Source organism: Sturnira hondurensis, unplaced genomic scaffold, assembly GCF_014824575.4.
Source record: "Sturnira hondurensis isolate 20B ecotype Veracruz unplaced genomic scaffold, ASM1482457v3 Scaffold0002840, whole genome shotgun sequence".
Lineage (NCBI taxonomy): Eukaryota > Metazoa > Chordata > Mammalia > Chiroptera > Phyllostomidae > Sturnira > Sturnira hondurensis.
The window spans coordinates 29,063,971-29,079,040 of record NW_028075471.1 but is presented as its reverse complement, the minus strand read 5'-3'; the positions used below and the strand labels follow the sequence as shown (position 1 = coordinate 29,079,040).

At 44.8% G+C, this 15,070-nt stretch overlaps 1 protein-coding gene and 1 non-coding gene across 2 annotated transcripts; both read right to left on the bottom strand.

Annotated features, from left to right (window-relative positions):
• Positions 1-6,578: 6,578 nt before the first annotated feature.
• Positions 6,579-6,650, bottom strand: LOC118983737 (small nucleolar RNA SNORD113/SNORD114 family). The gene has a single exon (XR_005065790.1). It is a non-coding gene; the product is annotated as a small nucleolar RNA SNORD113/SNORD114 family (small nucleolar RNA).
• Positions 6,651-9,326: 2,676 nt separating this feature from the next.
• LSM5 (LSM5 homolog, U6 small nuclear RNA and mRNA degradation associated) lies at positions 9,327-13,515 on the bottom strand. Its single transcript, XM_037041177.1, has 5 exons — positions 13,411-13,515; positions 12,113-12,208; positions 11,759-11,786; positions 10,937-11,009; positions 9,327-10,538 (listed from the first exon to the last, which is right to left on the bottom strand). The coding sequence occupies exons 1-5, from the start codon at positions 13,454-13,456 to the stop codon at positions 10,506-10,508; spliced, it is 276 nt and encodes a 91-aa protein (XP_036897072.1). The 5' UTR covers positions 13,457-13,515; the 3' UTR covers positions 9,327-10,505.
• Positions 13,516-15,070: the final 1,555 nt, after the last annotated feature.

Sequence of the window (15,070 nt, the reverse complement as noted above, 5' to 3'; positions counted from 1 at the left end):
ACCTTTCTGACTCCGACCCACACATGTTCTTAACCTCTGTGTTATGCCAAAGTCCCATTTACCAAATCCGCAGCATTTTGAAAAGGGCAGAATTGTTTTGGGTCTGTGTACATTTATTCCACTTTTTAACTTTTGAAGAACTTTTTGCCAGTTTATCTGAAGGGCCGTTTATTCAGAATGGGGCTAGGGCCACAACAGATCATCACTGGTGGCCTGAGTCACCAGTTCTGGGTTAGGAGGAGGGGGCTGTGTCCCAGCAACCGGCAACCTAACCTGAGCAGGAGGTCAGACAGGAGAGGCGGCGACGCCCAGCTAAGACCAGGGCATTGCCACTCCCTCTGGTCTCCACAATAACAGTTAAATGTAGGCATAATTGCCCAGTAGTGCGGGAAGGGCAACACACAAGTGTTAGGGACTCATCCTTGAAGTCGGTGCTGCAGCCAGGAGGACGAGGGCTTATGTTGGTTGACATGGCATTCAACCAACCTTGCGGGTTTCGTTAGCTTTTGTTTAGACAACCTGTCTGAGAGGGGGTGGGAAGTGAAGAGTGAAAGTCCCACTGCCCAAATGCCTCGAATTTTTTCTTAGTAAGAATTTGCATTTCAGGGTCTGTCTCTAAACAAGGATCTGGGAGGCGGTGCCCCTGGGCTTCGCTCCGCTCTGGTTTATGTTGCTGAAGAGCGAGGCCCAAGCAGGCATCCTAGAGCAGAGTCCACGTCGGTACTGGATCTCCTGAGAATGGGCCATGCCCCTTCCTCCTTGCTAATCAGACTCCAGGAAGACTCTGATGGAGACAAACGGGAGGTGGGAACAGCTCCTCTTTATCACCAAGGAGACAGAGCAACAAAGGACCGAGGCTGCTTTCCGGGGAATTCATACAAACCCCAGCCTCCTCCAACTCACCTGCCAACAGCCCTTCCCAAGCCCACCACTCCCCCCACCCTCCCCAGCCAGAGGAAGACTTAACTGCTTGGAACAGACGAGTTTAGGTTCCTTTCTGTCCCAAAGAGGGGAAAACAACTCCACTTACTCTCCTCTACACAGCGTCCTAATTGGTCTCCACGCAGCCACATCGCTCAGGACAAGAGCCTTAGAAATTAATGGTGCTTTTCTAAGAGTAATTGCTTCTGCTCTAATCATATGCTATTTCTTGCTACCCACGGGGCTCAGCATTAAGACTGCCTGAAGGAATCAGCAAATTGCCCAAAATGCACTGCTCTCAAGCCTCCAGGTTGCTTAATAAATGATGATGAGTCACCCTGGGCTAGGCAGATCAGAATGTGGGGCCAGGAGAGGTAGGGGCTCAGATATTTTTAAAACTTCCCAGCTGTTTTAATTGAAGAACATTCACATAACATACAACTGACCATTTTTAAGTGTACAAGTCAGTGCTGTTCAGTGTGTTCACGATGTTGTACAACCCCCAGCTCTCTGGTTTCCAGACTTTTCCATCACCCCACTGAAACACCCTGTACCTGTAAAACAGTCACCCCTCATTCTCCCATCCGCATCCCCTGGTGACTGCTGGTCTGCCTTCTGGCTCTATGAATTTGCCCGTCCTGGTATATTATGGTATATTATGCCAAAGAAATCACAGTGTGTGACTTTTTTGTGCCTGGCTTCTTTTACCTAATGTGTTTTCAAGGTTTATCCATGTTGCAGATCCTTTTATGAGTGTTTCATATTCCACTGCGTGAATACACCACAATGTGTTTATCCGTCCCCTGCCTCCCCTGGATCCAAGTTGTCCAGGTTGGACACCAGTACATACTTGTACATAAAGTCCAGCTCCTCCCTTCAGCCCTCCAGGAGGCAGGGCACCTCACTTCTGACGGGGCAAAAGTAGGTTTACGGTTGCATGTGAAAGAGTTCATTCTTGTATTATTTATTAACTATTATATTATTATTTGCATTACTATTGTAATCCTATTTTTGCCCACCCCATATATAGAGCTTTACCCACATGTCTGTCACATTATTATTATATAAAGTGATACATGAAGTGCCTTAATAGGAAGTCGTCTTTGACACCCTCAGAAGTACAGGAACTATGAATTTCCCCTAGGGGGTTACACGACATACGGAAATTATGACTGTGGCCTCAAAGTGCCACAGGAACAAAGGTAATAAATGTTATCTGTCACAACAAGGCAAAATCACATGCATTTCTGAGTATTAAATAGTATTACTTGAGTTCTTTCTAATTTGACTTGGTGTGATAATGGTATTATCATTCTGTAAGAAAATAGGCTCATTGTTAAGAAACGTGTACAGAGTCCTCAGGGGTCCAATGACATATGGATGGAGACTCGCTCTAAAACACAACAGCCCAAAGAACAGAGAAGCGAGGAAAGGCAGAGAAAGGAGTAGAGGGGAGGGGTGGAAAAGAGGGGAAGCCAATATGGCACACCGCTCTTCGCTGACTCTGAGGACGGATGGTCTCTCCAGCTTTGTGATGTTTGAATGTTTTTATAACATAATTGGTTTTTTAAAGGCTTGCTGGAAATGAAAATATAAAGGAGCTGACTGGACGAAGTTTCTCTCTCTCAGTTTCTGTGTTTATGGGTATCCCTCTCTTTGCAATTCTTTCCCCTCTCTTTCCCTTCCTGTCTCTCTAAAATCAATAAATAAAAAATAATTTTAAAATGTAGTATTTAGCTGAACAACCATGTAAGGAGAGAGTGAAAATGAGAGACAACCAGCAGCTTCCACTACTGTTCCCAAGCAATGAAGGGTGCTCATCATCCTCTATTTCTTCTGGGGATCACTTAGAAAGAGGTGGCAAAAATCAGGTTTCCAGGGTCCGCTACAAAAAACTCGTCTTCTTTCACCGATGACTCAGGGTCTGCACCCTCGCTCTTATCTGCATCCGGGAGAGCAGAACTAAGTCAGGGAGAGACTGCACCTGCTGCCACCCTCGGGACCCCTGGGTCTAGCCAGGCAGGTAACAGGAATGTTCAATTATGCAAACCAACAAATATCCCCCCTTTTCTTTCTTAAAAGCACAAACACTAACTGCTTTGACCTTTGTCGTTACAATGAGCAATCTGTATGACTGGAGGCTGAGGTGGGGAGCTCCATGAAGGGCAGATAGTGTGGGGAGCTCGGGGCCCTGCAGGAGTTCCCGGGAAGGAGTGCAAGAGCAAGCTCTGACCTGAGGGCACCCACTGCACACCCAGAACCAGGGGTGCACTCAGATTCCGCACAGTACGTGTAACATCGTCTACACCAATGCACGTTCTCTCGTTCACCTCTCACACAACCCGGAAGAGCACATCATCACTGCCATTTACAGAGGAAAGTGGGGTAGCTTCTCCAAGGTCACACCACTGAAGAAGAGACAGAGCAGGTATTAGATGCCAGAGCCACCCCACCGCCATGCTTCCTTTAAATGCCTCCCTGGGCTGCCCTGGCCGAGTAGTTCAGCTGGTTAGAGCATCATCCAGATACACCAAGGTTGCAGATTTGATCCCAGTCGGGGCACATACAAGAAGCAACCAATGAATTAATAAATAAGTGGACCAGCAGATCAATGTTTCTCTCTCCCCCTCTCCCTCCCTCATTTCCTCCCTTCTCTCTAAAATCAATAAATGAAATCTAAAAACATAGACTCCTTTCTGGGCCCTCTTCCTTTCCAGCTCTTGTCTCCTCCCAGCCTCTCCTCCTGCCCCACTTACCTCACCCCTGTGCCCTTTGGCCCCTGTGAGCCCTTTGGCTCCTGCTGCTGATTGTCAGGGCCTGAGGCAGATGAGGTATTCTAATAGCAAGGCACCCTTATAGAAGATGGTTCCTTGGCAACAAACTGGGAAGGTACACCTCTAGGATGCACAAGGGGAAGTGCAGGTGATTTCAATCAGCTTCCAGGGCAGAGGGGGGTCACTGCATCCAGGTAACCCACTGGGTCATGAATGCAAAGCAGCATAGCCCAGAGCTCTGAACCAGGTCCTGGTGGCCCAAGCCCCAGCTCCCACTCAGCCCCCGAGTCCCTCAGCAGGCCCCTCTCTGGACCTAGATGTCCTCATCTATAAAGAGCAGGACTGGACCTGGAGCTGCTTTCTGACTCGGCACACCCCAGGTCCTGTGACGTGAGAGGCCACAGACAGCAGGAGCCCATGACACCTCAGGCACCTGCCAAGAGAAACCCGCAAGAGGACAGGCTTCAATGAATGAGATCCTCGCCTCCAGGGAGCTCATCATTTCCTCTTAAGTAAATGTCAGGTGGAATGGAAGAAACTAAGTGCCCAGGCAGGCTTCGTGGTAGTTGCTGCTCAAGCTTCTGCAACCCCCATCTGTGGCGACCTGAACACCCGACGAGGCTCTGGGGAAACACAGGGGCCAAGCTGCCCCACTGAGCCCACCATTTCTTCCCCAGCCTTTCTTGCCCTCTTGCTGGTACAGGCTGCCTCAAGCCTGACCCAATTTTCTCCACTAATTAAATGTCACACTTCCAGCTGCAATCACCAAGAGACGCTCCAAGTAGTTCTTAAAGGGGAAAAGGAGGTCCTTCCTATCTTTTATTCCTGGCAGGAGACAATAATCCTGAGGGTGGCTAAAACCAATGACAAATAACAGGGTTGCTATGAGGAAGTGTTAATGGGGCCCATCTCCCAAGGGCAGCAATTATGGGACAAAAGATAACTTCCTACTCTATTGTCACCACTTAATTCAACAAATACCATTTGAGCCCCTGTGGTAGAAGATCTGGAAAGCAAAGAGAGGCTCAATTCCTGGGGGAATGTTATGGGATTAAGTGACAGGCAGCTTGAATTGTTTAAATGGAATCGCTGTGGTGGGAGAACCATAAAAACAAGCTGATCTGGAGGCTCTGTAAATAACAGTAACAATTTCCACCATTTATTTATTGAGCACTTACTATGCCTGAAACCATACTGGATGCTTTCTGTACGTCATCTGTGTTCATCTTTGCAGTCCTGGGAGGTGGCTATCTTTCCCAATGTACAAACACGAGAATTAAGGCCAGACATTAACTAGCGCCCACACTCATAATAAGTTATTAACTGGGGTTAGAGTCCCCATAAGTCTGATTCTAGGGCCCATGTTTTCATCCCCATTATACTTACACAATTTTTTTTACAATGGAAAATATGAAAAGGATTCCCTTTTCAAAAAGCGGTGTAAAACAATAGACAGTCAACCCTTTACCTGCCCTGGTGGTATGATCCAATAGTTAGTACAATCTGGGTTCAATCACGAGTTTGTTGGTTCAAAATAAAAGCTCGGAGCTTGCTGGATGAAATCTGAAAAGGGCCCCTATGCATAGAGGGCAAGGAGAGACTGAAGAAAGAGGCAGAGTACTCCAGGTCAGTGGGCAGCAAACTGAACAAGCAAGAGAACCAACTTATGAGGCTGGTCTGGGGCAACCTCAAAACAGGTAGATCCGCACCCACCCACCTGAATTTTAAATGTTTGTGTAGAGGCCTTACCTGGGTTCAGAAACATCTTCCCTCCAGAGAGTCTCAACAACACTCTCAAGGCTGGGTCCTTGAACCAGTCCCTTGTGGGCTCCTATGGTGGGCAGCTTGCACATTTCAAGGACCAGGAATGGGGGGAGGAGCCTCAGAGTGCTTGGGTCCAGCTATCTGGTCAACCAGCGGTCCCCATCCTCTTGAAGTCTTCTAGCAAAGTTCTGGATTTCCAAGGAAGCCTTGGCTTTGGCAACTAGATGCCTGTTCCACAGTGCCCTCTGGTGACCAGCTGATGTCATACATGACTTTTCTTACTAAATTCAATAATAAAATATCTAATAACCAAAGATCCAACCAGGGTAAGCCTTGGATAAAGTAGACTGAATCTGTCTTCCAGTCATTCTCTGCTCCAGCCTTGTGACAGTTGACCTCACACTCTTCATGCGTGGAGCAGACAGAGCATGGGTTTGAGCACCAGGCTGGGCTGAGCATGTGCTAGCCACTTAGAGGTCCGTGAGTGGGTCTATCACCACCCCACCCTGAACATGCCCGATCTCCTCTGATCTCGGAAGCTAAGTGGGGCTGGGCCTGGTTAGAACTGGATGGGAGATGTCCGTGAGTAGCACTCACAGAGCCTGGGACACTGCTGGAGCTCCCCAGGGCTCCACCTCTGACCTGCCAGCAGCCAGAGCCCAGCTGTCACTGCCCTGAGGGCCAATCCACCACACCAGCCAAACTCCTAAGATGTTCAGGTCATCACCTAATCATTTCATTGATTCAGTATTTTAGGGGTTTTTTTCTTAGTATATGTAATTATTACCCTAACAAAGAACAAACTCAATCTTGAGGCTGACCCAGAACAAAACTCCTTAGCAGAACCTTTTCAACCCGAGTCAAAGAGGTGAACCCTGCGTCCATCCATTTCTTACTGAGCAGCAGGGCTGCGGCGCTTCTGGTTTGCGTCACCACACTCGGTCCTAGCTGATGATGCCTCACTGTTCTTTGTACATTTATTTATATTGAACGGTTCAATCATTATTCCATAACAACAAATCTACATCTACAAAATCAATATGAGACTGTGATCTGTTTATTCCTACCATCTCTGTATAGAAAGTTTCAATAGAGGGATGAGACTAATAATTTTCCACATCGGACCTCAGTTTCCAACATGTATCTTCATCGTCCATGACTCACTCACCGCCAGTGTTCACTGCTGATCCACATTTGCATCTCCTTTGTTTGTTTCTACATTTGTATTGATTAAATCACTAATTCATTGATAATAATTTAAAAATACATGGTTCACAAAAGCCCAACAACAAGATGGTTGCATATCGCTACTGTCACTTTATAGAACGTTTTAAGATATTCAGATGCTGGTGGTGTTAGCAGTGGCCCAGACTCTACAGTTCCTGGTCCAACAGTGTAACAGGACTTGTCCCCCTGGAAACCAGGACTCTGCCTGGCGTGCGCTGCTTGAGATTGCTGTTTAATACTATATAATGCGGAGCTGCTCTGAAGTCTCCATGACCTGTCCCATATAAGCACTGAGAAGTGGTAGAAGGGGGGGGGGGTCTTGTAGGGCTTCCTGGAGGAAGTGACACTTGTGAAGTCATCCAAATAAAGTTTAAAGTCAAAAGTATTCCCATAGAGGCTCAACATAAGCCAAAAATCCAGAGGAAACAGCCAGCATTACAAGTTCTGTGTTACTAAGGCAAGACCTAGACATGGCTGCAAGGTCAACAGGCATCCCTTATGGTCTCCTGCTCAGGAAGTTGGGCACTTGTGCAGAGGGTAAGCTGCTGAAAGGTCCGAAAGCCTGAGTGCCATGTGACCATGTTCTGCATTCCAGAGAAATCACCCGCATGCTCACTGCTGTGCAGGAGACATACGGGGCAAGAGGGGGCAGCCTGGGAGAGAAAGGATGTTGTTATATCAGACTTGAGGGCTATGAGAGTCTTGGAGGGGACCCAGAACCAGCACCCCTCTTCCACGACTGAGTTCTGAACCAAGTGAGAAAAAAGGCAAAACAGTAACAGGGTTCCAAACATGTCTTTTTTTAAAAAATATATTTATTCAGACTTCTTTTTTTTTAAGATTTTATTTATTTATTTATCTTTAGAGGGGAAGGAGAGGAGAGAAACATCAATGTATGGTTGCCTTTCGTGTGTCCCCTGCTGGGAGTTGGCCAGCAGGGAACCAGCCTGCAACCCAGGCATGTGCCCTGACTGGGAATTGAACCACGATCCTCTGGTTCGCAGGCCCGCGCTCAATCCACTGAGCTACACCAGCCAGGGCCAAACATGTCTTATATTATCAATTTTATTACTGACAGGCACTAGATGACGTAGCTTGCTCTATGGGCTAAAGTTCACTTCTTAGTATGGAACTCCCAAATAACTCTGATGAACCCACAAAACCACAGGCATGACGGACCACCCCAGACTTCTTCCTGTCTTGATGCAGACCCCCATAAAAGTTACAGCCAAAAGCAGGGCATAACACATGCTCCCTAAAGGCAACTCAATCCCAAGAGGAAAAAGGAGTCAAGACAAACATGCCCACTTTCCCTCCTCCTGTACTCAAATCAGGTAAGTCACTCCATGTGTCCTGGGCAGGGTGAACAAAGGGACAGGGGAGAGGCCCAGTGCATTATTACACTGCTCAATCTTACTCCACAAGAAAACCACCACCAGGAATGGAAAGAAGCCTGCCTCCCTTAAGAGTCCTGTTGTTTTTGTTCTTTTTGCCCACTAGGTGTCACCATTAAAACTGTGGGGAACCAGAACACAGTCCCCTGCGAAGTCACTCTCCAATACCAACCAATGTGAGCAGGCAGGGAAGACAAGAAGGATGCTACCGCTGCCGGCACCAGTGGGCAGAAGCCAGGGTCACTGCCAAACACCCTGCAACACTCACAGGGCTAAGAATCATCCAGACCCAAGTGTCAATAGTGGCAAGGTTAAGAAACCCTTATTTAGAATAGTACCAACTTTAAATGAATTTCAATATAAGACAATGGGAGGGTCATACCCTCATCTTTTTCACTGTTAAAGACTAGGTTAAGCACTGCTGGTGTGGCTCAGTGGACTGAGCACCAGACTGCGAACCAAAGGGTCACTGGTTCAATTCCCAGTCAGGGCACATGCCTAGGTTGTGGGCCAGGTCCCCAGTAGTGGGCGCTGGAGAGGCAACCACACACTGATGTTTCTCTCCTCTTTCTCCCTCGCTTCCCCTCTCTAAAAGTAAATAAATAAAATATTTTTTAAAAAAGACTAGGTTAAGAAACAGTTTATCCGCAGGCAAGGAAGTTCTGTTACTGAACCCAGAATTCAAATCAGCCCTCTGGCCACAGATTGGATGAGCACAGGCCTCCCTGCAAGGTGAGGCTCCTCTGAGACTGGGAGCACGGGCTCCCCAAAGCAAGGAACTCCTGGGAGGAAAACAGTAACAGCTGAGCGTGACCACAGTGGACAATAGAGAGTAAAAGGGTGGTAAGAGGATGGTGCGACATCCTTTCACCTCCCTCCAAAAGGAAAGGCACAGCAGGCGGGAAAGCGGTCCCCCCACCCAGCTCGGAAGCAGTGGCTCGGACAACCAGCTGCAAAGCCTGTGGGAAGGTGGCAAGCCACTGGTCAAACCCTAGGCCACTGGGCATCAGCCGTGGTCGGAGGAGTTATACTGTGAAAATCAAAACATACCATGAGTATAAGTGCTTTTAGAAAATAAAGTTGGGTCTTTCTTTCAAGTGGAAACACTAACACTGAAGATAGGGTCAAGACTTAAATGAAACCAAAAAAATATAAAGTACAAAAAACCACAGTATTAGCACAAAGAAGTTCCCCCTGATCCATGTGTGCTGTAGTCAAAAACCATAAAGGACAAGACCAACATAACTACAGAAAAATATTTTTTATTTATGTCAAAAAATGTACCACTAACAGGCAGTCTATTACAAACTGGGGAATTTAACCCGCAAAATAGATGACTAAGAGTAACCTATTAAGAATTGTTACGAATTAGTAAGAAACAAGACAAGCATCTCAATGGCAAAAGTCTCACAGCAGTAATTCACAAAATATAAAATAAATGAAGAAAACATCAAACATACCAGGTTTTGCCTTTCACAATGTCAAAGAGAGGCGAGAACACAGCCAATGGTGTGAAGCATGTAAAGGGTACTGTGGAAAACAGCTGACAAGCTTGTTGCAGGCAACACGATGACATACACCCTTTGACCCTACACATTTCTGAGTTTCTTCTGAGAAAAATCAAACTGTATAAAGGTTTAGCTAGAGTATTGTGGCCCATAATAAGAGCAGGCTAAATAAATTACCATAAACCCATTCAACGAAATACTGTGCACACATTAATGTTGCTGAAATATGGCATGGAAAGATGCTCACCATTTAAATTTTTTAAAAATCCTAAATGGAGGCTACAAAACAGTGTAACCAGGGTCAAAACATTTTTGTAAGTATAAAATGTATGCTGAGAGAGTCTAAGAGGACAGACAGCAAAGCGTAACAAATGTTTTCCTTTTAATTTATCTGCATTTCTACAGGTATATATTACCTGTGTGTTTTTGCTCATTTTTAACAGGAGTTAATGAAACTTGAGTTCAATAGAAAAAAATCTTAATTTCAAAGCATCAGTTTGAATTGAATTAAATCATTTCATTTTTTAAATGCATCTGCTCAAAAATCAAAGTCCCTCATTTTGTTTCGAACAATTTTTGAGAACCAAGTAGTAACTGTGTAAATGAGGAACAAAAGAGAGCAAGGGACAGCGTAACGACAGGCTCTGTTCCAATGGCTACTGCAGCGGAATAAATAAAATGACATCTAACCAAAAATACCTCTATCGTAGCCTTCAAAGAACAAACTGTTCTTTTTCTTCCAAGATAAACATGATTAACTTACAAAAATGGCATTTATAATGCCTCCTCGAAGCATTCCCCTTTAACGGGAAACTTAGCTTCACAGAATCCAGACATTGAAAGGCTTTAAAAAAATTCTATTTTGTTGCCATTACAAGATGACACAGAATCTAGCTAGCAACAGTCAAGGAATCCATTCATACTTCAGGTCCTTCCCCTCCAGGAACCAGCTGCAAAGGAGAAAAAGTTTAATAGCACCACCTCAACACCATCTAAAAACACCCACTGAGAGCTCCTCAAGGACCAAAGCTGCTCAGGCCTCTCCGCCCCTGCCGCACGCCCCCTCCCCCCCTTCTTCATGACACCCTCTCTATGCCAAACACCATCAGGTAATACTCAGTGTCTCAACAATCATCCACAGGAAAGTAAAAGATTAAGGAGCACAAGCAAACTTATCTCCTGGCCCAATGTCATGATCAACAGCTCGGCCCTGACCGCCAAATCATCCCTTTCCCATCTAAAACACCACCGGCTATGAGCACTGAGTCAAGCAAGTGAGTTCCATAATCCCTTCCCCAGCAAAACAAAATGGTCTAACACCTGACATACAACAGCTTGGCTGTCTTACCATTGTTATATTGTTTCCATTTAGCAAAATCTGGTCTAATTTAGTGATCCTTCTGCCTTCTGGTGTGATTTCACTAAATGAATAGGTAAAAAACAAAAGAGTAGAGGTAAACAGAGATAATCACAGCCAACATTTTCATCCCCGAAAAGGTTATTATTGTATATAATGAACACGAGGCCAATCACAGCAAGTTTTCAGAGATGCAGGTTATTCACTGGGTGATATACATTCTTCCCTAAAGGCGACAGAGTGGACTGACTGGCCTAAGAACCATGTCCCCTAGGGCTGATCTTCATAAAAGAAGCTGAAATGTGCCAAGGAAATCAAATATGAAATAAAATGTTCACTATCCTCACTTTACTCTTACTACTGATTCCTATTCATTAAGCCAGTCTGCATCAATTCTGTTCTGAAAGCAGAGATGCTGGTTGCAATCTTTATAATTAGTGTAAATGAGCCATCCTTCACATTCTATCTTACACATAAATTACAGAAATTACTTAAGAGCACTAAATGCACTTAAGGTCAATTCCTTGACTTGACCTGAGCCCCGTTTTTAGCATCTTTTACCTTAAAGCTTTGTCTCTACTAATTTCCTAGCAATCCAGTAATAATGCATTAAGGTAATAACCCTCAGATCCAATTTTACTAGCACAGTCTCAAAAAATAAAATTTCTATCTTTACGGCAATTCCAACAGGCAGTGTTTTCTCATACATTGTTTTACTGACTCAACAGTATAAAATTGCCTTAAATTTTTAAAAAAAAGAGGGCCTTCCCTCCTCCCACCCCCGCCAATTCTTTAATCTTTAACACTACTCACAACTCGGTGACATCTTCCAGGACCATGTCTGAAGTATGGTGTTAAGGAAATAAATACATCAGATTGAATTTACTCTGGCTTTCTGCCTTTGTTCAATTTCAGTTGCAACATTTAACACAGTAGCTCAAACTCAAAAAGCTTATGACTGGTAGGAACTTTATCTTCGTTAAGTTACTTAGAATAGTATCACAACTTCCCTGAGAACAATCAAATAAAATAATCAAATGATTAGAATAATCAATAATCAAATCGCATTGATTTTTATTATAATTATCAGTTAGTAGACCTTCTGTAGTTACTTCTGTTCTTAAATACTGCAGAAAAAACCCTACCACTGTTATGTTAAAAGGATACTGACAAAGTCATCAAATCCGAGAAGCGTGCCAACAATTTCCTTATCACTCTTCATCACGATGTGAATTCTTGATCCTATACACTTGTCCACAAGCTCTACGTATTTTTTAAAAGGAAGAAGGAAACGATTATTTTACCAATTCATTACTTCAACAAGTATTTGTGTGCCTACTAGCATGTATTACTTGCATACGGTGAAAGATAAACCAGGAAAAGTATTCATCCAAAAACTAGATTTTATACTACACATCTCTGTTCAATCACTATATTAACAGAAACGTATTTCCTCACTTCTCCTTTGTAGCAGTTTGTCATGGTTGTGGTTTTATATTAGATTGTACAATTAACACATGAGGAGTTATAACGAGGAGTCTATTTTTAAGACTCTAAGTCTATTTCATTATTTTTAAACACATTGTCTAACTGGCAACTGCCCCCACCCCCGACTTTCAGCTCCAGGAGAGCAGAGACTGGTTGTTTCTGCTTATCACTGTATCCCCAATAGACAGAGCCTACTAAGTATTCAAAATGAGTTTGTCATTGAAAAATATTTTTTTTAAAGTTTGTCAAATGAAGGAAAAAACTTAAGTCACAGCCCTATTGACTAACCGAATCTATATATATTAGGGGGAGGCCCGTCTTCACCAGAGTCCTCCTTGTCACCCTAAGAAGTCTATCCTCTGTACTCCGCAGCTAACACTCCTCTAGAGCAGGCCTGGCGCTATTTGGTATGATGTTTATTTATCTAGTGTCCTACCCACCCCCCTGGTTTGTGTGCTATTTGAAGGCAAAGGCCGCGATTGAAAGTTGTCGAATCGTGCCCAGCCAGGTGGTACCCAGATGCTCGATAACTGCTTGTTGAATCAATGAATGACAAAGAAACCTCGTTTCCAGAATCCTCTCTGAAGGCTCATTCCCGACCCTGTGCTTGTCTCAACAACCGGCCAGCTATGGGACGGAGGTGTCTACCCTGGGAGCTTAAACGCCAAACTGAAGAATAAGACTGCTCGCAACAAAGAAGGCTGGCGACGCATTCACCAAGCGTGGACCTTTTCCGGGGACGGTTTGGTTCGGGGAGTCACCAAGTCCCTACCTAAAGGACCTCTACCACGCCGGGGAGCCGTGGGGGCCTGGGGCCACAGAGACTCGGAGCCTTAGAGACAAGCGGCCGAGGGAAAAGGTAGTTGGTCCCATACTTTTTCCTAACGCTCGGCCAGGGTTGCCTCAGCCCACAGCCCCTGGGTCCCCAAGCCCCAGCTTCACCTCCTCACCCCAGTTTCCCACAGGACAAGCATTACCGAGAGGCAGCAGCTGAGACGGGTTAGTGGTAGCGTTAGCCGCCATGGCGCCACCGGAAGTGGTCTGTGTCCCGCGACGTCGGGACGGCGAGTTTGAATGAGCGCGCTTCCGATTTTTCCCCCCCGCGCCGCGACCTGGCCAGGCTCGACTAATCTAAGGCCGAGCTTGCGATCACGCCGGTCCTCCTAGATCTCGCGGAGTCTCTTCATTCGCAGGCAGTGGGACACGGGACATATTTCTGTCCACCGACCAATCTGCGTTCTCCACTGTTATCCACGCTCCCTTTGAAGTTCCCGAGAAACATTAAAAATATCTTACCTTCTGAATAGATTCATTGAGGGTTCATTAAGGAAACCCACAACGAGCAATTTTTGTAAACTTTTCGAGACTGGAAATTTAAATGGTTTCTTTTTATTTTTCTCTTGTATTTAACCCATTGTTCTCGACCTTGTTATATCGAGGAGTCTATTTTTAAGACTCTAAGTCTATTTCATTATTTTTAAACACACTGTCTAACTGGCAACTACCAGATGTCACTCTGTGTTAATCTCATCACGCTTCGGAAACCTTAATGCTTTTGCACTTCTGTTTTGAATAGAAAGCAAAGAAATTTCTGCCTTAGTGTATTTTATATTTATATCCTAGGAACTTAAAGCTAGACTCTAAACAAGAACATTATTCATTTATACAACAAGTCGTTGCAAAGCACCCATCATTTATTCATTGAACGAATATGTATTAGTTGGACACTATTTGGCATTTTGCTGAGCATAAAACATTGTACAGAACAGAAGTATAAGGTCTTCTGCCCTCTAGGAGGTTAAGGATGTAGGAGGAAGAAAGACAACTAATGAATATATGAGCATATGAAATTTAACGTATAGACTAAAAAGCTTCTATTAGCTTCAAGATTTCTAGAGAAGTAGGTAAGATTTAAGGGCAATGTCAGTGAGGAGGTTCGGAAGCCCCTACAGATGGGACATTGAGTTCGAAGCCCTGCGGGATTCACCCTCCTTGTGGCTTTTTTTTTTTTTTTTTTTTTTGCATTTCATGAGTATTAAGCACTCACGATATGCCAGGAAACTTACAAATACACTTATTAATCTTTATGATGCCTTTGAGACAGGTGTTAGGATGAAGTTCCTCATACTCAGAAAGGTTAAATACTTTGCCCACTGGCCCCAGAGATAGCTTGGGAAGTTTCAGAGGAATTGACAGGAGTCAACTCACCCTCATGGAGGATGAATAAGAGGTGACATGACTAAGAGGCAGAAAAGGGACAGAAGTTGAGCGAATACCATGTGCAATTGGCATGTGTCTGACTCCAAACATCTTCCGCTGCACTTTAAATCTTACATGCCTCCTCCAAGTTTGGCATAAAACCCTTCCATTCCCAGTTGTTTCCCTTAATAACTCCAGTTCTTAGTGATTTTACTTTATTGCACTTAGGATGCTCTGACCCCAAGTTCTGAGAAGTCCTGTTCATCCTTCAAGGCCCTGCTCAGATGTGACTATCTCCGTGAGGCTTGCAGACCTGCTGGGCTCTCACCCTGCAAGAACGTTAATAGCTCTCAGAATGTTCTCAATGTATTATCTCATAATTATCTTTCCAAGAGGCTACCATGCCCACAAAAAAACTGTGAGTTCTTCAAAGACAAG